Source organism: Patella vulgata, chromosome 7 (genome assembly GCF_932274485.2).
Source record: "Patella vulgata chromosome 7, xgPatVulg1.2, whole genome shotgun sequence".
NCBI lineage: Eukaryota > Metazoa > Mollusca > Gastropoda > Patellidae > Patella > Patella vulgata.
Genome location: NC_065885.2, coordinates 34,907,179 through 34,934,181, shown reverse-complemented (window position 1 = coordinate 34,934,181; position 27,003 = coordinate 34,907,179). Strand labels below are relative to the sequence as shown.

Genomic DNA, 27,003 nt, shown 5'->3' with positions numbered 1-27,003 from the left:
GTAAGGTTATGCTTACTTATCTTATCCATTGTAAGGTTATGCTTACTTATCTTATCCATTGTAAGGTTATGCTTACTTATCTTATCCATTGTAAGGTTATGTTGACTTATATTATCCATTTTACAATTATTTTTATTATTTTTCAGGCCTGGCTGAACTGGGAACAATCTGTGATCCAGTCCGAAGCTGTTCAATTATAGAAGATAATGGCATCAGTGCCGCTTATACAGTTGCTCATGAGCTCGGACATGTGTAAGTTTTTCACATTTATCATGTGGTGAATCCATATTCCATTTGCTGTTTCTGGATTTCGCCAAATTTTCTGCAGAATTTAGCATTGTATATTATGTATGCCTACCATCTTGCTTGCAAAAATGTATAGGCTATGTTAACTTTGATAAATCCAAAATAGACTACCAAGTCAAACCAATTTGATTCTTTCTTTTTCGACTTCTAAGTTTTTCAGAGAATGTCTATTAAGTCTGTGGATAGACTTTTCTTGCTATTAGTCATTTATACTAGTAGATTATAGTAGAAAACAAAAATTTCCTCAATGAATAAATGAATAATAGAATTCCTGCGAGATATGGCATCTGTCCACAATACAATAGTTAAATTGCTCTTCTGGAATAAAAGATTTCATTATCATGAATAAAATTGACTTCAAAAAGTAATATTCTAGTGAAATACCTAACTACAGTAATGTCATTATGATGGAAATTCTTTCCTCAAAAGACATTGGTCAACATTAGGTTCCCATATGTACATGTATGGTAATTATTTCTCTTAGCAATTCTATTACTGGACAGCAAATAACTTTTGTGTTCCTTGTATATTCATGTGTATTGAGTAGACTTACAAGTGTAGGCAACAAAACCAAACAAAGAAAATATGTTTATTCCATATAGAATTTAGACACTATCTTGTCGTTGTCTATTTTCTGAAAGCATTTTAGTATCTTAATAAGTTTTGAAAAGAGATTGTCGCTAGTATGTCAATTAAATCCGCCTGAAGAATAAGAGTCAATTTTTCCATATTCAAATTTATCTATGACTACTTTTTACTTTTTAATGTGTATTGACTAAAAGTCTATATTTGCCTTTAATTCCGTAATATTATGCCTTTAATTGCTTTCTTCAAAATTTTAAAATAACAGAGGAAAATGTTATAGACATGCTCTTATTTTTTGGGGTCAAATACCAACACAGTAATGCATATCGTTACAACATATACTTGCATTGTTAACAAATAAGTCATGCTAACGTCAAAGTCTAGAAAGAAAAAATTTGACTAGCAGTTGTAAAAAGAACTGTTTTGTCATGTGGTTGTATATTGTTGTCAACCCTGTCAGTATGTTTTGTATCTAGTTATATAGGATGGAAAAACAAAGTCAACCTGTTTACTTGTTGATGTGCATGTAAAACAACTGTTGGTATTTGATGTATAGCATGTAGAAACACTGGTGTCCGTGCATAATTGTCTTCATAGCACATTTCATGGCATATGTCTGTTTTATTAGCCTGGTAGTCAATGCCCACTCTGGGTTCCATTTTTTTCTGCCATTTTTTCATTTGAATTTATTAACCATATATTTTTTCTGCCAAAATTATTTTTACATTTTTATTTTTGATATAAATACATAAAATTTTGATGTTATAATTTACAAAGCTTTTTTAGTACACTACAACCAGCTGTGAATGAATTTGTAAAATTAGCTGATTCACATATAGAACAAAACGTTGTTTTGGTAGCTGCATCATACCTTAATCAAGGACTTGAAAATTTCCATTCTTGTCTAAAAGATCTGCCTTTTCCAAATACACTTAAAATTTACTCTTTTCGAGGTAAGCCTAGACCTATTGTGGAAGTGAAAATCACTTCAACATCCAAGAATATAATATCATCATATGAACGAGAGTATCATCTGAAACTAAATACTCAAGTGCGGCTTATAAAAAAGGTTCTTGCTGTGGTCGACCGTGACCACTTAGCTGTATAACGTTGTGGTGATTATAGTCGACAATGACCGGTTAAGGGTTAAGAAAAAGATCATACAGAAGGTATAAACACAAGCAAAAAGCCACTGATTCGTGTTTGAAAACAAATAAATAAATCTGTTGTCTTTTAATTAATTTATTACTACTCTTACTGTAAATACTTATCAACACTAATCAGAAATTAATTAATACACAAAAGATAGCTCTGTTATATCTAATTGATTGATAACTGACTCAGCCAAGCGTAATAGACTGTAACGAGCTGGAAATCAATCCTTTGTGGCAAAAAAAAATTATCATCATGATTAAAAAGAATCGCCATATAGGAAAACGTTATCGCCAAAAATATTGCCAGGTTGAACATTTTATCGCCAAAATTATATTTTTATCGCAATTGGAGGAAATGACGATCGCCAGCGTGAGCATTGCTGGTAGTGGGAACAGGAAAGTAGGATGTTAAACCCTCTTTCATATGTATTGAATATCCTTTGTACCTGTTTTTCTTGTAGTTAATTGTAAATAAGAAAGAATGATGAATACAGTATTTTACCAATTACCACCAGTTTAACATATTTTGCTAACTTTTGCCAGTAAACATAGTTTATTTATTTAATTTTAGGCATTTTGCTTTTTGCCATTTGAATTACCTGTAATATCTTTGTTGGCACTTAAAATACAGACGTTTTTGAATTCTGAAATTATCTTTCAACTTATTAATATTTTCTCTTTGAATCTGCATTTTTTGTGCGACACTTTCTTGGAAAGAAGTCAACAATGGTGTTAATGGGTTGATGAATGTCGGTTGCATGTAATTATTATCTTCTCGTATGCTTATTTAATGATAGATTGACGTGTAAAAATAGTTGTTCATCTCTGACAAAGCAGAAGAAAGATGCCAGCAATAAATATTTTCTTCAGCTTTTTGGGTATAACATCGCATTATTTCTGTTGCTGTCATTTCCCCAAAAAAATTCATATTGTTGAAATAATATTTCTCTACGCCCATAATTCCACCTCTAAAAAAATGATGTACAACATCTAAGGATTCTAACACTGCAAAAAATTACTGTACCTAAAAGTTATTATTTAGAGGCAATTAGCTAATTCAGCACGATTGTAGTTTTGACTCAGTTTGCTGTTTGGCTCGGTACGTTATTCATAACAAATTTTCTGTACAGTGTAATATAGCCACAAGAGGTAAAAATTAAAAGTCAGTAACCGTGTTAACAGGTAGTCAGAATTGGCCCAGTTTAAGGTCGTCTGGCTCTCATGTAAACCCCTCACAGTAGCAACAGTACAAATGTTGCTGAATAATGTATCAGTCTTGTAGAGGAGTTTTCACGCATTGCCATCCCAACCTTGGCTGATCTCTTGTGGATTCTGTCTGCAGGAAAGGATGGTAATGTGATGGCATCCAAACCTTCCAGATGATGACCCTTGCCTTTTAGAATTAATGCTGTGGTGGTTTTCAGTGTTCAGGTGTGAACCTTGGCATATCTTTAATTTCTTATTTAAAGATGTAGTATGTAAGAGCTAAATCTGCCTATTGCTGGTCGTTATTATTAAGAATTGAAACACAATTAATTTAATTTGAAAATGGATAATCAAGACTTTGTTTATTATTGTAGCCATGAAAATTGAGACTGAAATTTTCAATATATTCCCTTTTCATTATCTACTTTTAAATCTTACATAATGCATCTTTAACAGTATATGATACATTAATTTCTTGTTTAACAGTATATGACACATTAATTTCTTGCATGGCAGAACTTTAAATCGACAAAAGATTGGGGTTAAGATATTTGTAGAATTCTTATTCCGGTCATTGACCAATACTTCATGTAAATAACCTGTTCTTCAACAATTTCAGGAATTGTAGGAATATCGTTGTGAAGATCTGTCTTTGATTAGAACGAACCTCAAGTAGCGTAAACGTAATTACATTGTAATAAATAATAGCCATTTTGCTTGCTACCACCATGATCACTCGACTTTATTATATATCTAGAGTAGTGACGGTGGTGGTATCGTTAATTAACATAAAACTATAAGTAGTTAAGAGTGAAATAAATAGTTTTGAGAAGTGTGTAAGATAATAGTTTACACTGGTGTAAATAGGTAATTAACTTTACTTATCTTTTAACAAGCATGATGAAGGTGAGAAGAAGAATTTGTCTTATGTTAAGATCTGGTATGTGTTTGTCACTACTCAGAATTTCTTGTGATCACTATACTACATTTATCATCTAATTGTTTGGAAATTGATATATGTTCACTGAGATGAAGAAGCCTATTTAATTTCAATAATTTCCATTAATTGTCCCCCGCCTTTCGAAGAAAGCAGGGGACTATTAAAATGGGTTCGTCCGTCTGTCTGTCCGTCTGTCTGTCTGTCTGTCCGTCACACTTTTTGGGACACAATAACTCTCTTCCTAATTGAGCTAGAATGTTCAAACTTGGTGTATGTGTTTATTAGGTCAATGCCTTGATGGAGTTCGAAGATGAGCATTTTCCGCTTAGGGTAAGCAGAGATAAGCAATTTGATTGGTTGATGCTTTGGGACACGATAACTCTCTTCCTAATTGGGACTTGGTGTATGTGTTGATTAGGTCAATGCCTTGATGGAGTTCGAAGATGAGCATTTTCCGCTTAGGGTAAGCAGAGATAAGCAATTTGATTGGTTGATGCTTTGGGACACGATAACTTTTAATTGAGCTAGAATGTTCAAACTTGGTGTATGTGTTTATTAGGTCAATGCCTTGATGGAGTTCGAAGATGAGCATTTTCCACTTAGGGTAAGCAGAGATAAGCAATTTGATTGGTTGATACTTTGGGGCACGATAACTCTCTTCCTAATTGAGCTAGAATGTTCAAACTTGGTGTATGTGTTGATTAGGTCAATGCCTTGATGGAGTTCGAAGATGAGCATTTTCCGCTTAGGGTAAGCAGAGATAAGCAATTTGATTGGTTGATGCTTTGGGACACGATAACTTTAGTTCTAATTAAGTGAGATTGATGAAACTTGGTGTATAGTTTCATTACAGTAATACCTTGACTAAGTTTGATAATGAGCATTTTCTGCTCAGGGTAAGCAGAGCGATACGCAATTTGATTGGTCGAGACTTTGTTTTACTTTATTGAACCATGTGAACGCCAAAAGTTATCATCTGATCTTTCTGAATTTTATATGCATTATTGTCCCCCACCTTTCGAAGAAAGCAGGGGACTATTGAAATGGGTTCGTCTGTCTGTCCGTCTGTCCGTCCGTCCGTCACACTTTTTGGGACACAATAACTCTCCTTCTAATTGACCTAGAATCCTAGAATGTTCAAACTTGGTGTAGGTGTTTATTAGGTCAATGCCTTGATGGAGTTCGAAGATGAGCATTTTCTGCTTAGGGTAAGCAGAGATAAGCAATTTGATTGGTTGATGCTTTGGGACACGATAACTTTAGTTCTAATTAAGTGAGAGAGATGAAACTTGGTGTATAGTTTCATTACATCAATACCTTGACTTAAGTTCAATAATGAGCATTTTCTGCTCAGGGTAAGCAGAGCAATAAGCAATTTGATTGGTTGAGACTTTGGAACACAATAACTCTCCTTCTAATTGAGCTAAAATGTTCAAACTTGGTGTAGGTGTTTATTAGGTCAATGCCTTGATGGAATGTGAAGATGGGCATTTTCTGCTTAGGGTAAGCAGAGATAAGCAATTTGATTGGTTGATGCTTTGGGCACACGATAACTTTAGTTCCATTTAAGTGAGAGTGATGAAACTTGGTGTATAGTTTCATTACATCAATACCTTGACTAAGTTCGATATTGAGCGTTTTCTGCTAAGGGTAAGCAGAGCGATAAGCAATTTGATTGGCCGAGACTTTGGAACACAATAACTCTCCTTCTAATTGAGCTAGAATGTTCAAACTTGGTGTAGGTGTTTATGAGGTCAGTGCCTCTATAGAGTGCGAAGATGAGCATTTTCTGCTTATGTTAAGTAGAGATAAGCAATTTGATTGGTTGATTCTTTGGGACACGATAACTTTAGTTCTAATTAAGTGAGAGTGATGAAACTTGGTGTATAGTTTCATTACATCAATACCTTGACTAAGTTCGATGATGAGAATTGTCTGCTTAGGCTAAGGAGCAATAAGCATTTTGATTGGTCAAGACCTTGGAACATAATAACTCTGCTTCTAATTGAGGTAGACTGTTTAAACTTGATGTAGATGTTCGTCTTGACTTGAGTTCAATGATTAACATATCGAGCTAAAGCTAAGCAGAGATAAGCAATTTCTTTGGTCGATGCTTTGGGACAAGATAACTTTGATTCTATCTGATAGAGAGTGATGAAACTTAGTGTACAGTTGAAAATCAGTTTGATTGCTCGATACTTTTGAAAAAAATAGATGTGCGATTAATTAATATGTGTCATCTATTTATTTGGGGATTTCGGCGGGGGACATCAGCCTCACTGTTGGCTTGTTTCTTCTTGAGTTATGGTCCTTGTTTGTTGAACCTTGTGAATGCTCTAATGACATAAGTTATCATCAGATCTGTATGAAATTTATATGAATCATTTAGATTAGTGAAACGAAGAATCCTATTGAATTTCAGCAAATATCCGTTAATTATGTCTAGTATTATGGCCCTTGTTTCACTTTTTTGAATTTTGTGAACACTCTAATGACAAAAGTTATCATCTGATCAGTATGAAATTGATATCCATCATTTAGATTAGTGAAACAAAGAATCCTATTGAATTTCCGTTAATTTCTTCTACAGCTATAGCCCTTGTTTCACTTTGTTGAACCTTTCAAACACTTGAATGATGAACATAGGCGTACGAGCCAGGGGGGGCAGCTGCCCCCCTAACTTTCGGGCAAGCTGAATTTCCGGGCAGACGGGTAAAGTGAAAACAAAAATTTATTTCATCTACTTGGCAAAATTAAGTGCCCGAAATCTAATAAAACACTCATTTTACGGGCTGGAATAGCAGGAAAACGCGTTTGCTGCTGTCAAATATTCCAAAATTTTCTTGCGGGGTCCATACAAGGTCAGTTCCGATTTTTCGCCTCTCGAAGAAAACCGGCGCCGCTGTCAGTAAACCCGAAATTTTTTCGGGCATTTCTAGTTTTGCTTCCCTTACTGTTATCGAGCCCTAATATAACACTAATTTTACTTTTCTTTTAATTGAATGCCATTGGATACTTTTGGAGTTTACACGTGCTAGAATAGCAGAAAACGCATTTGCGGTGGTTAAATTTTCAAAATTTTCTCCAGGACGATATACCCCCGTACCCAGCGACGATTGATTGGTTGTTTGGAATTTGGGTCAGCCAGCTATATTGGACCAAATTGAAGTTGCTGTATTCACAGGCTGGAATAGCAGGAAAACGCGTTTGTGGCAGTTAAATTTTCAAAATTTTCTCCCAACGGTCCCGTCTTCGTGGACTGTAAACGATAGATTGGAATTCGAGTCAGCCACCTGAAGGGGGGGGGGGGGGCAAGGTAAGCTCCGCTCTCTTCGCCTCTCAAGGAAGACCGGCGCTCTCTGTAAACCCGAAATTTTCTGGCATATTGCGTTCTGCCCCCCTAGCTGTCATCGGGCCCGTACGCCTATGATGATGAAAGTTATCATCTGATCTGTATGAAAATTATACGCATCATTTAAATTAGTGAAACAAAGAATCCTATTGAATTTCAGCAATTTCTGTTAATTTCTTCTTGAGTTGTGAACGCTCCAATGACAAAAGTTATCATCTGATCTGCATGAAATTTATATGAATCATTTAGATTAGTGAAACGAAGAATCCTATTGAATTTCAGCAATTTTCGTTAATTTCTTCAGGAGTTGTGAAGGCTCCAGCAACAAAAGTTATCATCCAGTCTGTAAGAAATTGATAAGCATCATGTAAATTAGTAAATTTCCAATAGTTACTTCTACAGATTGTACAATATATATAGACCCTCAAGTTTACTAAATGTCATTGTGCTTGATAACGATAAGAGAATACTTATCGAAACGTCATGATAGTGTATAATAAACCAGTGATTGTTGTCCCATACAACTGTGTTAGTTTTGTTTTTTTTTGCAAATGTTTATATTTGTATATTTTCAGATTTAATCTACCTCATGATGACGACATACAATGTAAAGGTTTCAAAAGACGTCGACTTGGCAGGAAATATCATGTGATGGCACCAACTTTAGATTTCAACTCTAGTCCCTGGGATTGGTCGTATTGCAGCGCCAAACTATTAACAGAATACATTGAGTAGGTCTATTAATTTTTCTTCATAAATAGATTTCATTATACTGCTGTCTTTTGAACAATGTTTATTTTTCACTATGATTAAGCCTATAATTAGAAGATGGACTAATTGGCTAGTTAACAACATCCAATGAAATGAATAATGCCCTGTATTAAGTAACACATTAGAACAAATTAGAAAAATTAAATAATCAACAAATGGGAAAACAAAGAGCTGCTGAGATCTCTCACCATAGTCGCAGTTCAATATTCTTTCTGGATGGATGTCTTTGAATAAAACTTTTTAGCCCTCCGTTCCTGTCTAGCTAGCTGTAATTGGTTTCTAGTAGAATAGTGCAAGGTGAAATCAACGTAGCACAAAAATTATGCTTTTATAGATTATGTGATAATCATCCAATATGTGATTTGTAAAATTATCATGAACTTTTGAAAAATGATGGTTTGTATGCTATGGTAACTTGAAATTTTCTATGACCAATAAAGATATTTCTTTTCCCCTCTTGTGCAGTGCAGGTCTTGCGGAATGTCTTTTAGATCGACCCAAAGTTCGTAAATATGTTGAGATGGTAGATGACAGTCACTTGAAGGCACCTGGTCAACTGTATACCGTGGAACGTCAGTGTGAGCTAGTGTTTGGCCAGGAATATACCATCTGCCCTTGGTACATGACAATGGTAGGTATCATAATCATTTTATTGCAAATAAATTTCATGATTATTTGTTTTTTTGTAAAATATAATTCAAGTCAGGGAAGAAGACATTTTTTTGAAACAGTTTCAATCATTAATTACATTAGATAGAAGTTTTGCACAATTTTTTTTTCATCAGTCTACCGAGTTCAATCAAGCAAAATAATAAGACAATAAAATGCTTAACAATCAAAATTGTTTTCAATGACAGATTAATCCTAAGAATAACTTATCTTAACTAATGGTATGAAGCTACTTGATGATCAAGTTTTTCAAACCTCTCTTATTTGAGTGAACAGCCTTGAATTTATTTTGGTAAATATACCCAGCTAAAAACGTACTTGATTAAAGGGGTATGTTTTAATATTTACAGGGAAGTTGTGAACGTCTGTGGTGTACCAATAAAACTGATTCTTCTTCTGGATGTAGAACACAACACATGCCCTGGGCAGATGGTACAACTTGTGGCAGACGCATGGTAATTCTGGAAATTTATCAATGACATGAATTCATGTTTCAATATTTGCTTTTTTAAAAAAAATAAATAAACAAGAAAAAAAATCAAGTCTTAATTTAGATATGTCAAGTCCTCAGTCAGAAATGGTATGAGATGGTCTAAACAAAAGTACTTATACCCTGCTTCCTGCACAACACCCATGACTATTTTATTTTTAACTGGAACAACGGTTTAGACCCTTTATTTCACATATATTATTTGTATATTTTGCAGTGGTGTAAATCTGGAAAGTGTGTAAATATGACACAACACAATGGACCGCCGATTGATGGAGAGTGGGGAGATTGGGAAAAGTATGGGCCATGCTCTAGAACATGTGGTGGCGGTGTCAAAGATAAAATCAGACATTGCAATAATCCAGAGTAAGTGGAAATAAATATATTTTTCATTTTATATCAAAAGATTGATTTCATTTTCTGGAATTTAATTACTGAAATAACCCATTTACATTCTTTATAGAATTTGTTGATTTTCTTTATTTTCAGACCTTCCAATTTAGGGAAATATTGTCTTGGGAAACGAAAAAAATATAAATCCTGCAATACCAAAGTAAGATAACCACTTTTTTTCTATCTCAAATATATATAATTGTCCAAACTTTTTGTTACTATGGACATTTTACTTTTGACGAAAAAATATTTGTGTAAAACATATGGCATTAAATGAAAAAAGAGTATTGCGGTATATTTAGATCTAGTAATATTCATAAACACTCATCTCTAACTGAAAATGTTTGTCTCTTGAAAATGCCTGTCTTCATTAGCTCGGATCAAACAGAAAAGTAGGACATTAAACCAGATTAATTTCATGATTTTGATAAAGATGCGTGATGTATCAATGTTACCTTGCTTTATCTTACCAATGTAAATTAATGTATAATCTGTTTTCAGCCATGTCCACCATCAAAAACTGATTTTCGTGAAGATCAATGTAATAATGCCAGTAAGAAAATCCACATTAATGGTTTACCTGCCAATGCAAAATGGGTGCCAAAATATTCTGGAGGTCAGTATTTGATGGATGACTTTATTTATTGAGAAACTGTCTGATAACCTTGCAAATTGTTGAAAGGATTAAAATCTTAGATATATTTTACCCTTTGTTATTACAATACACTTTTCTGCAGAGCTTGTCATGTGGATTTTACATTGCCAGGAATCCTTTACTGTGGGCCCTGATTCAATTATACCTATTGCACCATGGTAAATCCTGCACTGGAAAAAAGACTGTGGTTTATTTTGCAGAAGAGGGTAATACGGGGCTTTTAAAGTCATATCATTTTCCATATATTCAGTGCCAATCTAAGTTATCATATTAATACAAATGTTTTTTATTGTATCATCTCATATTATTATTTTGGGTTTATTACAGTACAAATGAAGGATGCATGTAAATTATTCTGTCGAACTGATCAAGGTAGTGCCTATTATCAACTAGCTGATAAAGTTATAGACGGAACTAAATGTCAAGCTAATGAAGATGATATCTGTGTAAATGGAAAATGTCGAGTAAGTTTATTATATTATTTAACGGTTTCTACAAATTACATATTATTATTATTACATAATCTTAATATTGTATAGACTCGTTTTACTTGAATTGTTAATTATTAAGTTGATAAAACTGTCAAGAATGGATGCCCATAAAAAAATATATTATTTAGATTGTCGACCAAAAAGGGATATTGTTGTGGGTGTTGAAGTTGTTTCTTTCGTTTGCTCTGTTTGTATAGATTAATTGTCCATAAGTTTAAATGCAATTTACGATTCCTTTGACTAGCTTACTAATCCATGCTATTAATTAGAAATAACTGGTTTATTTCTGTGTTATATATTTTCACAACCATAAACATATCTGAGCTTTGTAATATTTATGAAAGGAGAAAAACCTGAAATAATGTAGTGGGATAATATTTCCTTGATATACAGAACTTATATTAAAACTAGAACTGCGATGCAGTAATGACGGGTTTCACCGGTGCCACATTACCCTTGAACTTATGTCACTTCCGGTGCCAGTTACCCAGCAATATTAATTTCATTTATACATTTGTTACCATGTGTTACATATGTCAAAAAAGTGACCCTTACAAAATTTGTTACTAACTTACTGCTAAGTTAGCTGACTTTTTAATGGGAAATTTCTCAACAAGGGAAGACGCTAGGAGCAATTTTTGGACATCTATATGATCGTATTGATCCAATCTATATGTCCATTGGAATCAAATATCATTATGTTAAACGAATGATAAATATAACTCACTTCAAAACAATTTGAAGGCTAATAATACAGTTTTTGCCAAAATTACATTACTTCCGGTGATAATAAAATTTGTACATTAATGCTATGAAAATATAAACGGCATAAGGCCTCACATGGTGAAAATTTTATGATAATCGAATAATAATTGACACTTTTATAGACCAAAACCTATATCTCTGCAACCAAACAAATTAGAAACCATTTTGTGATATCCGTATGGTCGTATGGGTTTTGCCCAAATGTCGTCATTTTCAGTGACAGTGAAAATGTTAAATTGGATTGACCTAGTCAAAGGTGGCATGAGGCATCACATGGTAACAAAAATTGAAAATCGAACGATAATTGACTCTTTTACATGCAAAATAACGTGAAAAGTGACGAATGCAAAATTGCCTATTTCTTTGCAACTGCGCATATTACAATCTAATTTTGACATACATTGTCCTCGTATGGATTAATGCTACAAAATTATGAAAGTTGCGTAGAAATAATTTGAAATATGAAGACGATGAATGGGTTGTAAATAGCTGATTTTTACTCCTTTTTTCATGCTTAAATCCAAATGGCGCAAATACAAAACTGATATAATAAAAACCCAAAAAACTAAGCCTGACATATTTTGTGCCTGTAGTAGGAGGATTCATCTTCATTGATAAGATTTGTAGAAATCAAGATTTTTCCTTAGGAAAAGACCTCCCGACCCGTCAAAATTTAAATTTTAGGCAAAATTACGTCACTTCCGGTGCCGACAGAAAACTTTATAGGTAGAAACAAGTTGAGAATTTGCACCAAGGAGTATGAGCTTTTGTTTTATACAAATCAGGCAATATATAATTAATTTAGAACCCATAAACTGTAATAATAAAAATACGAAAAGTCTTAAAAAGTGATCCTGACGAAATTGGTTATTTATTTGCAAAAGAAGATGTTAGAAGCTATTTTTTGACATATTTATGATCGTATTAATCCAATCTATATTTCCATTGAAATGAAATATCATAATGGTAAACGAATACTAAATATAACTCACTTCAAAAAAATATTTGTTTTGAAGGCTAAAAATACAGTTTTTGCTAAAATGACATTACTTCCGGTGAGAATGAAAATGTTAAATTAGTTTTATGAAATCAGAAATGGCATAAGGCATCACATGGTGAAAATTTTATGAAAATCAAATAATATTTGACACTGTTATAGACCAAAAACCTTGAAACGTGACTAGTAGAAAATCATCTATTTCTCTGAAACCTTACAAGTTAAAACCCATTTTGTGGTATCTATATGGTCGTATGGGTTCATTCTATTTGTTGATTGAAATTAAATATCATACTTTTAAACAAATAACATATACGACTCATTTGAAAAAAATATCGGTTTTGAAGGATAAAATTCAGTTTTTGCCCAAATGACCTCACTTCTGGTGACAGTAAATGTGTTAAAATGATTTAATCTAGTCAAATGTGGCATTTGGCATCAAATGGTGAAAGAAAATTGTACAGGTAAAATAGCACGAAATGTGACTCATGCAAAATTGCCTATTTCTCGACAACTGCTGATATTACAAACTAATTTTGACATATATTCTCTTTGTATGGGTTATTGCTACGAGGTTATGAAAGTTACGATGAAATATTTTGAAATATGAAGATGGTGGATGGGTTGTAAATAGCTTAATTTTACACCTTTTTTCACCTTTTAATTGAAATAGCCGGAAAACGAAATCGAAATTTAAAAAACTGAGTCCGATGATTTGTGCACCTTTGCATGGCGTATATTTTTGGTAATATGAAATTTTGAAAAAATAATATTTGCTTTCAAAAAGTTGTACCGAACTGTCAAAATCTGTCAAAATTGTAGTTTTTGCTGATTTTACTTCACTTCCGGTGCCGACACGAATCTTTACCGATAACAAAAAAATGACATTTTGGACCACGCAGCATATGAACTTTCTTTTGTACAAATCGAATAATAAATAATTAATCTAGGACTGAAAAACTGAATTAGCCAATGGCGTCCAGGGAAATTTACGGACACAAAAAATGTTGACATTTTTAGTCAAATTGGATAACTCTTCAACCCTGGTTAAAATGCCATATAAAAATATTCATAAATAAAAAAGTTTTTTTGTAAAATTTTAAATTTTCGAAATTTGGCGCTTAATATCTACGAAGATTCGTCGACAATCAAAAATCAAAAGTAGCACAGCTATGTGCCTGGTCTCCGGCTATGTCAAAATGCATCATATGTTAAAATTCGATGATTATTGTTAATACTACGGCATTTTTTAAAAAAAACGACAACTTCGGTGATTTCGGACATTTCGCATTGTCACAGAATGCCCAAAATAGCTTTAATCTCTAAGTCACACCCACTTTCCTAATAAAACCGAAGAAATCGTATCGATCCGACATGTAGTTTCTGAGATACAATCAAATTGGAAAAAAAAAAATAATAATAAGAATAAGAATAATCTTAACAGAAACAATAGTGTTTCACACAAGCTACGCAGTGTGAAACCCTAATAACATGTATTAGAATGTTGGATTTAGTTATAACATTTAAGGTAATCCCATGATAATACTCAACCATTTTCTGTCTTGTTCTTTTAATTTTGTAAGTCTCTATTAAAAGAGAGTGAACATTCTCAACCAAGAATTTATCTTTGTATTTTTAGGCTTCAGGATGTGATAATCGTTTAGGTTCTCGTATGAAAAGAGATAATTGTGGCGTTTGTGGGGGTGATAATTCTTCATGTAAAACCATTAGAGGAACTTTTAACAATGCTATCTATGGTAAGTATTTTATTGACTTGGTCAAACATTTGAAATGAGTTTTCAACATCTTACTTTACTGCACATTTTTTTGTACGACTGGACGCTGTCCCTTGCTGGGCCCTTCGTCCTGCACCACAGACAAGGGGAACCACTCCAGAAATTTCTCTGCCATCCCTGGAATCGAATATTTTTTGATAATTTTGAATAATTATTGCTCAAGCATATTTTTTTCCAGGTTATAATCGTGTTATTACAATACCTAGTGGAGCAACAGATATTGATATTAGACAGATTGGTTATCAGAATTCTAAAGATGATGACAACTATCTTTGTAAGTATTAGTGTTTTTATCATGTCAGTAATTCTGAGACTTCCAAGGAAATACTTTCAACATAATTTTAATCTCATTCCCCCTGTGCAAAGGACTATCTAAAAGAAATTTAATGGTTGTTGATATCCATCATTAAAAGCCATTTCTGTAAAAATATCTTAGAAAAATTGGTTTGAAAAATATGATTAGCATACCATTATAGAAAAAAAATAATGCATTTAAGAATTTGTCTTTCATTTTAAAAATAAAATTTTTCATTTAGTTTCTGCCAATCATTTTAAAAATAAAATGATCCCATTAGAGTTTGCCTATCATTTTAAAAATAAAATAACCCACTAGAGATCTTTTAAAACGTAATTAAAAACTATTTCTATTACAGCTATAAGTTCGGCTGGTGGTGATTATATTCTGAATGGAGGCTTTGTGGTTAGAACAGAAAAGTTTAGTATCAAGGTTCAAAATGGTGTACTTGAATACAGTGGATCAAGTGCTCATGTTGAACGTATCAACTCTACTAGAATGATTGGTGAAGTTATCACTGTTTTTGTAAGTTTGTAGTTTTTAAACTTATATTGAGTGATTCTGTACATTGATATTCTTTTGTTCTTAGGGGTTTCTCGATTGTTATTCTAAATTGACAGAATTGCTATCAAGTGACACATTATTGAGTTTTGTCACAGTTTTGCTAATCCTGAAAACACAGGTACTGTGGTTAGTATATAATATTAACCGGACTGAGTGTGTGTTTCTTTTGGAGTGAATCAGGATTAAATTTGAACAATGTGGAATATGCAATGATTATTTAGTCAGTTAGATTTAGATATAGGTGTGTAATTGATTAAATAGCAGTACATGATAATCTGGTGTTCCATAGCCTCATATCCAAATCCAGATTGCACCAAGACAAACAGTTACTTCTGTGACTTCATATCTAATATTTGAGGACAATAAAATCAAGTAATAGTGCAGCCTCTTATCTAGAGTTATCCCCCTTGACACACTATTTTCACAGAAAATATTTTCTTAAGCTGCATCAGGCAATATTTTTGTGAACAATGTAAGATTGCATACACATATTCAGATACAGAAGTACAACAATAATGTTTAGCAATCTGAACTTCTTGAATAACTAAATAAAAGTCTAAAAAACCTGTTACATATGGCAAATCTCTCATTTCCTATTTCAGTCATCCAGCTACATTTGGTAACAGGATCCATTTTGGGTGTTTTTAAATTTATAAATAATTATGATTTCAGGTTCTGTCTGTTGGTAAACTTTACCCCCCAAATATAACCTACACATACAAGATCTCGGTAGGCCCTAATGTCCAGTATAAATGGAGTAATGGTGGTCAATGGAGGAAATGTAGTCGTATTTGTCGAGGTTTGTTGTATGATGTTCTTTGTTTATTTCAATCTGGCACAAGAAGGGGCTAAATGCTCTTCTCTTTCATGGTGAACCTATGAGCACCTGTTACTTAAAGCGTATTGCATTAATTCAATAATAAATGGTAGGTCTGTACCAGTTTTAAAAGTTAATATGTTCAGTTTAAATCTTAAGACAGATCCCAGAAGTATAGATGTAACGGAACTCTGTAGAGATTACATAAGAATTATTTTTTGTTAAATCAGGAACTCGTAAGAGAAAGATAGTATGTATTAGAGAAGATGATGGATTAAATGTATCCAAGAAAAGATGTCGTGGTAAACCTAGACCAGAACGTATTATAGAAAGATGTAATACTAATTGTCAAGTCGAGTAAGTACAATTTATGTTACCATATTCAACCTAATAAGAACATGTGCAGTCTTTTAAACATATATATAAACACTTGAATGTATTTCTCTTAGTTTTTATAAGACTAACATGGAGATGTAAATGTACAAGTGCAGTTGTACATGTCTATCCATCAGACATAATTTCTTGTGAATGTACTACAGACTATGTTTAATTTCTGATCTTTTTTTAAAAATTAAACAAGTTTTTAGTGGGATGAAGAAATCTATGTAATTTTAGCAAATTCTGTTAATTCCTTCTAGAGTGAAGGCCCTTGCTGACTTGTGATGAATTAATCTATATAGTTTAAAAAGAATTGTGATAATTTTTCCTACATTTCGCAATATCCATCCGATTAACAACTAATGACACAGGAGTGATATGTCCACATAGTATTTAAGATAAATAATCCATTTGTTATTTACAGGTGGCGAGTAGCGTATCAGGAGGAATGTCCAGTTAGATGTGGAACAGCTCTCAGACGACAATTTGTCAACTGTGTCAAACAAACCTCATCTGAAGTTACAGATATTGATGATCGACATTGTCGTCACCTTGGTGCCAAACCCAATGCTTATGTTGAATGTCATGGTGAATGTTTACCAACATCTTGGTCATATACTTTATGGTCTCCTGTAAGTAAAAATATATTAAGACTTACAATATTTATTTATCATAACAATATAATTTATCAATACATGCTGTTTACAAGATTTTATGTTCTTCATGTTTAGTTGACAATTCACATATAAGTAATGTCTACTAGAATGAAAATAGAATTATAATATTGATAATAATAATAATAATAATAATCGTTTTCTATAGCGCTGAACATTCAATCAGTCTGACTGCTCTGTGGTGCTTTTACAATGTAGATATGATTATAAAAAACATACATGTATATACAAATAAACAAAAGAATACAAAGGAATAGTCAAGTTACAATATACAAATGGAAAGTGAAGCATTATAATTATAGTTCAAATGTTTGGGTAAAAAACAGCCAAGTTTGGACTATTTTGGACTTCCAGAGGCAATTTGTTTCATTCTTTTGGTGCTGCGTACGCAAAAGCTCTCTCACCAAATTTTGACTTCTGTACTGGACATACAAGTTGGTTTTTATGCGCTGAACGTAAGGAATGAGAAGGTACATATTGTTTAGTGGTAATGGTTAGTAAATGGAATAAATATTACATGTTTATTACACTGTCATAACTCGATCTTGCAACTGAGTGAATACGATCATCCCCGACACAGCCAAACTGAGTGTAGTGCTTATCCCATCACATGATATATTATGATTGTTTTACATGACTAGGCAGTCCAAAGAAAATGGACTCAACTATATCCTGAAAAGTAGCTCATTAGCAATTGCTAAAAAAATTAATTTCCAGTCAGTTGTATAAAGACTGAGTAGACCTACCTGTTTCTAGCAACTACTGGTTGCCGTGAGTTGCCTCCGTTCAAATTTCTTGTAACTACCGTAGTTGTACCCAGTCACAAGCTCTGGCCTATGCTAGACTTTATGCAGGTTAGTAAATGAACAAGCTAAATGATCATTCATCTATTTCAGTGTTCTGTTAGTTGTGGTGTAGGTAAACAATATCGTCAAGCCAAATGTGTTGATGAAGCTGGTAAAGATCTACCTGAGAATGAATGTCATATCAAAGATAAAAAAATTATTCAAGTCTGTTTTAATCCTGAATGTGCTAGCTGGCAAACTGACCTTTATACTGGGGTAAGTCTTATATGTACCATATTCATATTCAGATAGGATATAGCTTTAACCGACGGCATATTCACCAGTCCTATCCAAATATCAATTAAAAATCTGTTCATTTACATCTGAAAAATATCGATAATATTAATTAAGGACACACACATTAAAATTAAAACACTATCAGTTTGAAATGAGAAAAATAACACCCATGGTTCATTGGCTATTGATAATCTATATTTATTACAATCCTAAAACTTAAATTAGTCAGAAAATACAATATTTGTTATGAATCAGAAAAATCAAATTTTAGATTGAAGGTAAGTAAGCGAACATTCAACCACTAGATTGGACAAGATGGCAGTAGATGTTCTGGAGTGAGGGTTACATTAAAATTTGCAATATGAATAGAAAAAACTTACCCACACAATACTTGTGTTTAGGGAATCAGATATGTTTTCACAGGTAATTTGGATATGACCTGTAATTGATGGCTGTGTAATTAAAATGTCAGATGTTGAAGGATGATGTCTTTAAAAACAAGATCCTAAAATGAGACAAAGCGAAAAAAATATCTGAATTTTAGTCCAACTTGTAAAATGAACAAAAAAAGTAACTTTTAGACAAACTTTTGAAATGTTATTAATGTTATTATTCATATAGAAAGTAATTAATTATTTGTAGTGTACTGTCACTTGTGGAAGTGGTAAACGACATCGTAAAGTATGGTGTAGTAAAAGTGGGGAGGTGGTTAATGAGAGATTATGTGATCGTATGAAGAAACCAACACCAACTAAAGAATGTTATATGGGTGAATGCCCAGAATGGTTTATAGGCGGATGGGGAATAGTAAATATTATTTTCGTATTATTTTAAGTGTATATTTCAGATACAACATTTTGTTGGAATTTCGAGAAATTAAAAAAAAAAACAGATGCAAGATTCTATTTCCATGACCACATGATTTGTGCAGGCTGTTTTTAGCTAATCACAGTACCCATGTATCTTTTGCTCCAAACAGAAATGTAAACTACTGAAAAAGAATTGTTTTGAAGATTCATTATTTTTAAATCTTCACAATTGGTATGACTTAAAATCAAGGCATTTTAAAACAGTCCAATTGACGATCACAATGAATATTTTATCCCTGATTTATGTATTTCACATGATGATGTCATATGTTGTTATGGACAATTTGTGCATAAACTTTGAAGTTATCATAGTCATTGTGGTTGTAATTGTGACGTCTGATGGACAATTTTCTGTGGTGTTGTCTTTTTGACATTTTATCTCCCCTAATTGTCAAATTACAAATGTATAAAGTATAATTTTTGTTTCAGTGTTCTGTAACATGTGGTAAAGGGCACGAAGAACGAGCTGTTAAATGTCGTCTTCAGGATGTATTACAAGAAGACAGTATTTGTGATGCCAGTAAACGACCTGTGGATCAACAACCATGTTATCGTGATAGCTGTCAAACAACTCCATCTTTATCAGATGTTGAAACAACATCATCTTATCCTGATCAAGCTTACTGGAGATTTGGTAGTTGGACAGAGGTACAATAAAACTAGATCTTCTCTAAAAGATTATAGTAACCCTAATTATAGAAACTTGAAATATGATATTTTTAAAGATGCAACCTTTTTATTAGCTTACAGCTGAAATTTTATACTTGGATTTAAACTCTATGCAACTTTAGAATATTTTAGTCTATGGTAAAAAAAAGCTCCAGGTTTATCATAAATCAAGATGATTAAGATGATTTAATTAATACAAGTGAGTTCTTGTTTGGATTTGAAAAATGATCCTGGCTCCAGGAATTACAGGATTTAATCAATGATTGTCTATTTCAGTGTTCATCAAGTTGTGGAACTGGATCACGAGATAGATATGTTAGTTGTATGGATTATCACAATAGAAAGATAGATAATGAGAGATGTAGCCATTTACCCAGACCAGCCAGTAGAGAAAAATGTTTCTTGACTCCTTGTGGTCACTGGAGTTTTGGAGATTGGACTGATGTAAGTAGTGGCTGATTTTCTTCTTTTCACCAACAGTTTTGTCTGGGATCTTTTCTTGGAAGCCATGTCACAGGTTTTAGTGTGAAATGTATAAAGAAGTAATAAAAATATGTTCCTATTCCACTCACAAACTCCATTATTATGCACCCCACATGGAATTTCAGCTAGTTCTAAGAAGTAAGCCTATTGAAATTCAGAGTCGCATGATAATTTTCCTGTACTGGTCACTATAAAGCCTTGTAAAAATTGTACATGTCAGAGTTTTTGAATTTTTTAAAAAAAATTTGCCAGTATTGCTTGGCAACCCCAATAAAGAAACTTATTCAAAGTTGAGCAAAGGTTTTTTCCACAGATTTACTGCCCTTGTCAAGGCTGTCATGGCTCCCCAGGCCATAGGTTTAGTAATATTTTTATCAAACTTGCAGAAATTATCAGCTAATAATAATCCAATTAAAATTCAGATTCACCCATCAGTTTTATGTCGAGTTATTGTCCGGGGCATCAACAATAATTATGTTATCTGAATTGTCAAGCCCATACTACCTAGCCAATTATATACTGATATTGAAATTATGTTGGAGAAACATTGTCCGCTGCTGTTTTTAAACCATTTTCTCTAAAGACGACAATGCTTGTAATTTTCTTTCTGAATTGTAAGTAATTCATATTTTATGTGTTTATTAATTTTCTTCCTGACTTATAATGTACAAGTAATACATGTTTATTAATTTTCTATATTTCAGTGTACAGTTACGTGTGGTGAAGGTGTTAGAAAGAGACAAGTGAAATGTGTTTTATTTGCTGACCAGATGACAGCTGATGATCAGTGTGATATGTCCAGTAAACCATTACAAGAAATACACTGTAACCGTGGTGATTGTTTAAAGGAAGAAGAATTTGATATAGCTGTTATAACTAGTAATCGTGTTGATGGAACCAGTCATTGGAGGGTTGGACCGTGGAGCCCGGTAAAATTTTATTTATTGTTAACGATGCAATAATCCATACACACGTTTCTATAACATGTATTAGTGTGTCTGTTCATTTTGTGGGACAGGTTGGGTAGCAAAGTGGTATAATGCCTTGCTGTAGATCAGAAGGCCTGTTATCAATGTATGTGACTAGCGGGGTTGTATGTTAATCAGTTATTGTTGCCTGGTTGTCAAACCCCATTACTCCTCGTTTTCAGATACTATGAAAAACCAAGGTGCCATATACAAAAGGGTAGTCAACATAAAAGCGCCCTCTATATTTGGAATCGTAATGAAAAGGCAGAAAGAAATACCTCCTTTCTGCCAAAATTATCCCACTTTGTTTTAATTCATTTCTACTATAACAGTGCTTTGCTTATATTTTAATATTTAATTGTGTTTGATGACAGTGTTCAGCAACATGTGAGACTGGATGGCAAAGACGTCAGGTTGTATGTAGAGATGAGAATGGAGCAAGTGAAGATTGTGATGAAACAGTAAGACCAGATGAAATACAGAATTGTGAGGGAGTTAAATGTCCTGCTTGGCAGTATGAAGATTGGTCCAAGGTATGTTGTCATAAATAAATTATGACTTTATTTTTGAGTGTTTGATGGATTTCCTATATCCAAGAATATTTTTAAAAAGGAATTCTGAATAATATCATCAACTTCCAGAGAAAAATATTTTACTTAGATACATATAGATTTATTTAATAATATGTTCCAAATAACGTAAAAAGCAATAACGTAAGACCCAATAACAGAAGATCCAATAACGTAAGACCAAACAATAAAAATATAATCAATTTTCAATTATATCATATCCATACAATTCTACTCTCACTAATTTTTTAATATTGAAATCTGAGCGCTGTATTTTATGAGCATTTTTTAAAATTCTTGAAAACTACTATATAATTTATACATACAAACACATTTTAATTAAAGTTGTACTGGGTTGTCAGATTTGTCAAAAATAATTCAGCCTAATCCAATTTGACCATCTTAGATTTAACTATCTCACATAGACATCTAGAGCATAACTGCTTCGTTCTTTTATCTTTGTGTAAATGGAAAGCTGTTGCGAACAAGGTAAGGTATGCTTATTCCTTCTAAATACCTTGTACCACTTCTCATTAACTTTATGTAGTTAACATTTTTGTGGTCGTACCTTTGTATTCATTCTCTCTGTTTTATGTGATTTTAATTTAAGATTCATTTATTTAATTTCAGTGTTCATCTGAATGTGGTAAAGAAGGTGAACAGAGTCGAGCAGTCCGATGTCAGTTAGAGCAAGGCCAGATATTAACAAATTCTAACTGTGATATAACACAACGGCCAGCAGATACCCGTCTGTGTATTGGACCATGTAGTAGCGGTTCTTATAGATGGCATGTCGGCAAATGGTCTGTGGTAAGAGACTCTTCTTATAGAACTAGACCTCGTACCCGATCACCATCACAGCCTCATGCAGATGATCCACAACCTTATTCACGTTCTCACCCCCGTCCGAACTCTCCCAATCCCTATTCTCGCTCGCGTTCACAACATCCCTCAAACACTCCCCATTTGCACAACAGATTCTATTCAGATGGCCGACGTTCTCAAAACCGACCACACTCTGATTATCCACGTTCTCAATCACGACCCCGCCCACGTTCTCAATCACAACCTTACTCTGATTATCCACGTTCTCAAGCACGGTTCCACTCTGATTATCCACGTTCTCAAGCACGACCTCACTCTGGTTATCCACGTTCTCAGGCACGACGTCATTCTGATTATCCACGTTCTCAAACACGACCTGCCTTAGATGATTCACATTCTAGAACACAACCGCTTTCAGAAGATCTACGTCCTCAAACACGATCCCACATAGATAATCCACATTATCGAACACAATCCCAATCAGACGATCTACATTCTGAAACACAAATCTCTTCAGATGATTTACGTTATGAAACACGACTTCCCTCGGATGATGCAAATTCTCCTCGTTCGCGCCCTCTTTCCTACAGAACACGACCTAGAGTACAATCTTCCTCCAATGACCAGCGAACTAGATATCAAACCACTTATAACTCGAAGAGATCTAGCACCACTGTCTTGCCCTATAACTCTCAATCACGTAGACAATCAACATCATATAAACATTATCGAAGACGACAGGCCCTTTACCACAACTCCAGATATACTGCATACAACAGGCAATAAAACATGTCGAATCCATTGAATCCCCCATTTCCCTGGCAATTATTTGCTGATTTTAAACCAGGGAGTATTTAATATATGTACATAACCTGGCAATTTGAATAATTTTATCCAATTTGAAAGAAATAAAGAAGTATTGTTGTTCAGTTATAGTTGATGATCGTCATTTGAGGGACTATTGTAAAAACTGTCCAAAATTGTTCAATTCCATTCAGTATTGATGAATGATGAATTGAAAACTTGGCAACATTTGGTATCCTATGCAGATGAACATCACCTTTAAGTCTTTTTTAATCTGATTGAATCTAGATTATCCACTGTTCACATTTTGGTTTGGATTTCTTAATTAAATTGTCAGAAAAATGCGAATGATGATCAACGGCTTTAACTTTCTCCTTTTTCAAGATTTGAAAGCATTATATAAAAGTACTTAATTTAATCAAATAAGCACAAAACAGTGTAAACTATGGAAAAAAAAAAGATCTGACCAGACACTATTTACTCTCTTGACCCATGATTACTAAATTCGGGAGCAAAGGAAAGTTCAGAATACCCATAGTTTTATTCAGTATTTCCGTCCAATGTTAGTCAATGATAAATGTTGTTGTGATAAATGAAATATATGTTATGTAAAAAAAAAAAAATAATTGACTAAAAATGGCATTTATTTAAGTAGGGCATAGATTGGAGTATTTTGTCTCCGCAACTTGCATTTCTTTCCATCCGAATATTTAAATTTTATATTCAATTTCATATTAACATATATTTTTTTTAGAATATTGCTTACCAGTATTATTTATTCTAAATTATAATTAGTACTATCTTTCTTTACGATTATATTGATACCAATTAAAGTATTTATTAATGGTTAAACAATGATTTAATCATAATCTCGTTAAAGACAATCAAACTATCATTCAAATTCAGTAGAATCATGTCTTGTAAATGGCACTTAGGTAATTTAAAGAATAAGGATTTTGGCTGGCTGGTACATCATATCAGACATTTTGGAAATTAAATTGTATGCCAACACTTTGAACATGAAAGTTGTAGTGCCCACAATCTAAGTGATAGGTTCGCTGGCTGTGAATGATGTCGAACCTCCAGGCATCAATGATTAGTACAACTATGTGACCATGGCTTTACGTAACTCATGTTTATATAAAACCTTGATAGGTATCTGTAAATTTTAAAATTGTTAAAAATTTGCTCTTGAAATTCCACTGCTTAAGGCTACCTGAAAAATCTCAAACATGTGAATTCCAGCTGTAAGTGATGATGAAATAAAACACTTGACAGTTGTATTACATATGCACATTAGACCACTAATATGCTGCCCAACATGTAATTCAAATGTTAGTAGAAATTGGAGTTAATAGTCTACTGACGTAAAGCTATCATCATTAAGTTAGTGAGGGTAATGGTTTACTTAAAATTCCACTTTCAACCTTGAATAAGAAAGGTGAAATCACAAGTAGCCTTAAAAAGATAAGCTATTTATCAAACCACAGGAATGTAATGAAATTAATAGCCACAAGTATCAGGTCTTTTGTAAAACATAATGAAATACCACTCACTGGTTAATCTGTGCTATTCTGATGAGACTTGGGAACCATTTGACCTAGTGCTCTAAATACCTGTCAGAGTGTGGTCTGGAACACAGACTTCTGGTTGATTATTCCTCTATCAGCGCTTTCAGACGACCTTGTGTACTTGTTTGCACCTTAGTTTTGAAGTTTTGCCAAAATGTCTAGCAAATTTTCCAAATATTAAAATAGTTCACACATGAAGTGTGAAAGAAAATCAACTAAAATAATTGAATTATAAGGATATGAAGTAATAAATGTTTATAGATATCCTGTTACTGTTTATGATGGGTTATTAATAATTATGTAACCGTGGTGATTGTTTAGATATGACAGCATCTGTTTCATGGTAAATTTGGCATCTAAATTTTGAAACTCAGTAATAAAATTTGAGAACATTTATAAATAAAAAAAAAATGCTTGAATTTGAAATGACCTCTTTTTTTGTCCAAATAGTTGAATTTTAATTTATTTTTTTTTGTGACTTTATAGATTTAAAAGCAAAATTTAATATATTTTTTTCCCCCGTGGCCCATTGTATCTACTGTTTCATAGAAAAATTAAGAATTTTCTCATTAATAAGGGTGTAAATTTTGATTAAGATTTAATTTATTGTGTAATTATTCTTATTTTGATGGTATTACTAATTAATATTTTATATGAATCTCTCTTTATTAAAAGTTATGAATATATTATGATAATTATAATGATGTAAATGTATCTATTGTTAATATATTTTATACCAAAGATAAAAGTGTATTATATATATATATATATATAGGGTCTAGTATATAAGTATAATATTGTTATTATTTATTTAAACAATATTTTATTCATTTAAATTTACAAAATTTATATAATTTATACGTTAACAAGCTTTATCAGCTTATATAAAATAGCTTCCTTAATATTGTTATTAAGATAATTTGCTGTATTTCTGTGTAAGATACTCATTGTATAAGCTCAGGTTGTGATTCGCATGGCTAGAAGACAGAGTTGCTTCCCTTCCCCTTGAATGGGAATAAGCATCTCTGTCTTCTGGCCAGTTTTTAAAAATATTTTCTGAATGACCTTTGCTCCCAAATGTAATTCTATCCCTTTATTTAATTACAAACTATTTAAGAGACAGCCCAGACACATCCCTGGGGTACTTCCTTCAATAATTCAACTTATTGCAATAGTTACCAAACTTACCTTGAGATGTATACACCCCCTCACAGGTGGTTGAACTGTCATTGGTGTGTTTGCCAAAGTAGGTGGAGTTTGTAGCTGTCAGTAAATATTATTTATGTTAATCTAGTGGTTGTAGGGGTTTGGATAATATGTGGGTGGTATGAAAGATTTTGTTAGAGGGAAGGATTTAAGAGAATAGTCAGTTGTTACTGTAGTCCTAGGCTACTTGGTTGTATTAAATGCCATTATATTTGGCTATAAAGATAGAACTCTGTGGGAAGATTCTACATGATTCCAGTGACTTGTACCATAAATTTTATTAATTAGGAATGTTTTCATGAGCTTCTAATCTTAATCTTGATATTAAAAGATCCGTGGATGTCTCAATATTGTCAATCAAGCTTGAGAAAAACAGAGTAGGTTCTTCAGCATGGCTAATTTTGTTAGTTGAAAAAAACTAATGTTGATGTAATGGATCAAGACTCTTTCAAATACAGAGGGTTGGGTGGCCAAATGGTTCAACGTGTGCACTTTAGATCATACGGTGTATCATCGAGTCAAGTGCTGTGGGTTTTCTCCGGGTCCTTCAGTTTCCTCCCATTGTAAGCGAATTATTGAAATAAAATTGATCCATATGTTAATATTTTTCTCTTTCTCTATTTGAAATAGCGTTCCAGACAAAACAAAAAAAGATAATT

The 27,003-nt window shown here is 32.9% G+C and overlaps 1 protein-coding gene and 1 long non-coding RNA gene across 2 annotated transcripts in view; one reads left to right on the top strand and one right to left on the bottom strand.

The window, feature by feature from the left end:
- Positions 1-27,003, top strand: part of LOC126827475 (A disintegrin and metalloproteinase with thrombospondin motifs 9) — a 106,677-nt gene that overhangs the window by 63,973 nt on the left and 15,701 nt on the right. The window contains exons 8-28 of the mRNA XM_050556832.2: positions 147-252; positions 8,119-8,274; positions 8,780-8,945; positions 9,334-9,438; positions 9,691-9,839; positions 9,963-10,026; positions 10,368-10,482; positions 10,849-10,985; positions 14,414-14,531; positions 14,749-14,844; positions 15,224-15,390; positions 16,102-16,228; positions 16,477-16,603; positions 17,049-17,256; positions 18,195-18,359; positions 19,023-19,187; positions 19,679-19,897; positions 20,195-20,362; positions 21,106-21,330; positions 21,744-21,902; positions 22,569-22,748. Coding sequence (XP_050412789.2) covers positions 147-252; positions 8,119-8,274; positions 8,780-8,945; positions 9,334-9,438; positions 9,691-9,839; positions 9,963-10,026; positions 10,368-10,482; positions 10,849-10,985; positions 14,414-14,531; positions 14,749-14,844; positions 15,224-15,390; positions 16,102-16,228; positions 16,477-16,603; positions 17,049-17,256; positions 18,195-18,359; positions 19,023-19,187; positions 19,679-19,897; positions 20,195-20,362; positions 21,106-21,330; positions 21,744-21,902; positions 22,569-22,748 — 3,122 coding nt within the window. The remainder of the gene's footprint in view (positions 1-146; positions 253-8,118; positions 8,275-8,779; positions 8,946-9,333; positions 9,439-9,690; positions 9,840-9,962; positions 10,027-10,367; positions 10,483-10,848; positions 10,986-14,413; positions 14,532-14,748; positions 14,845-15,223; positions 15,391-16,101; positions 16,229-16,476; positions 16,604-17,048; positions 17,257-18,194; positions 18,360-19,022; positions 19,188-19,678; positions 19,898-20,194; positions 20,363-21,105; positions 21,331-21,743; positions 21,903-22,568; positions 22,749-27,003) is intronic.
- LOC126827480 (uncharacterized) lies at positions 17,139-25,233 on the bottom strand. Its single transcript, XR_007682714.2, has 4 exons — positions 25,124-25,233; positions 18,761-18,885; positions 18,045-18,466; positions 17,139-17,254 (listed from the first exon to the last, which is right to left on the bottom strand). It is a non-coding gene; the product is annotated as an uncharacterized LOC126827480 (long non-coding RNA).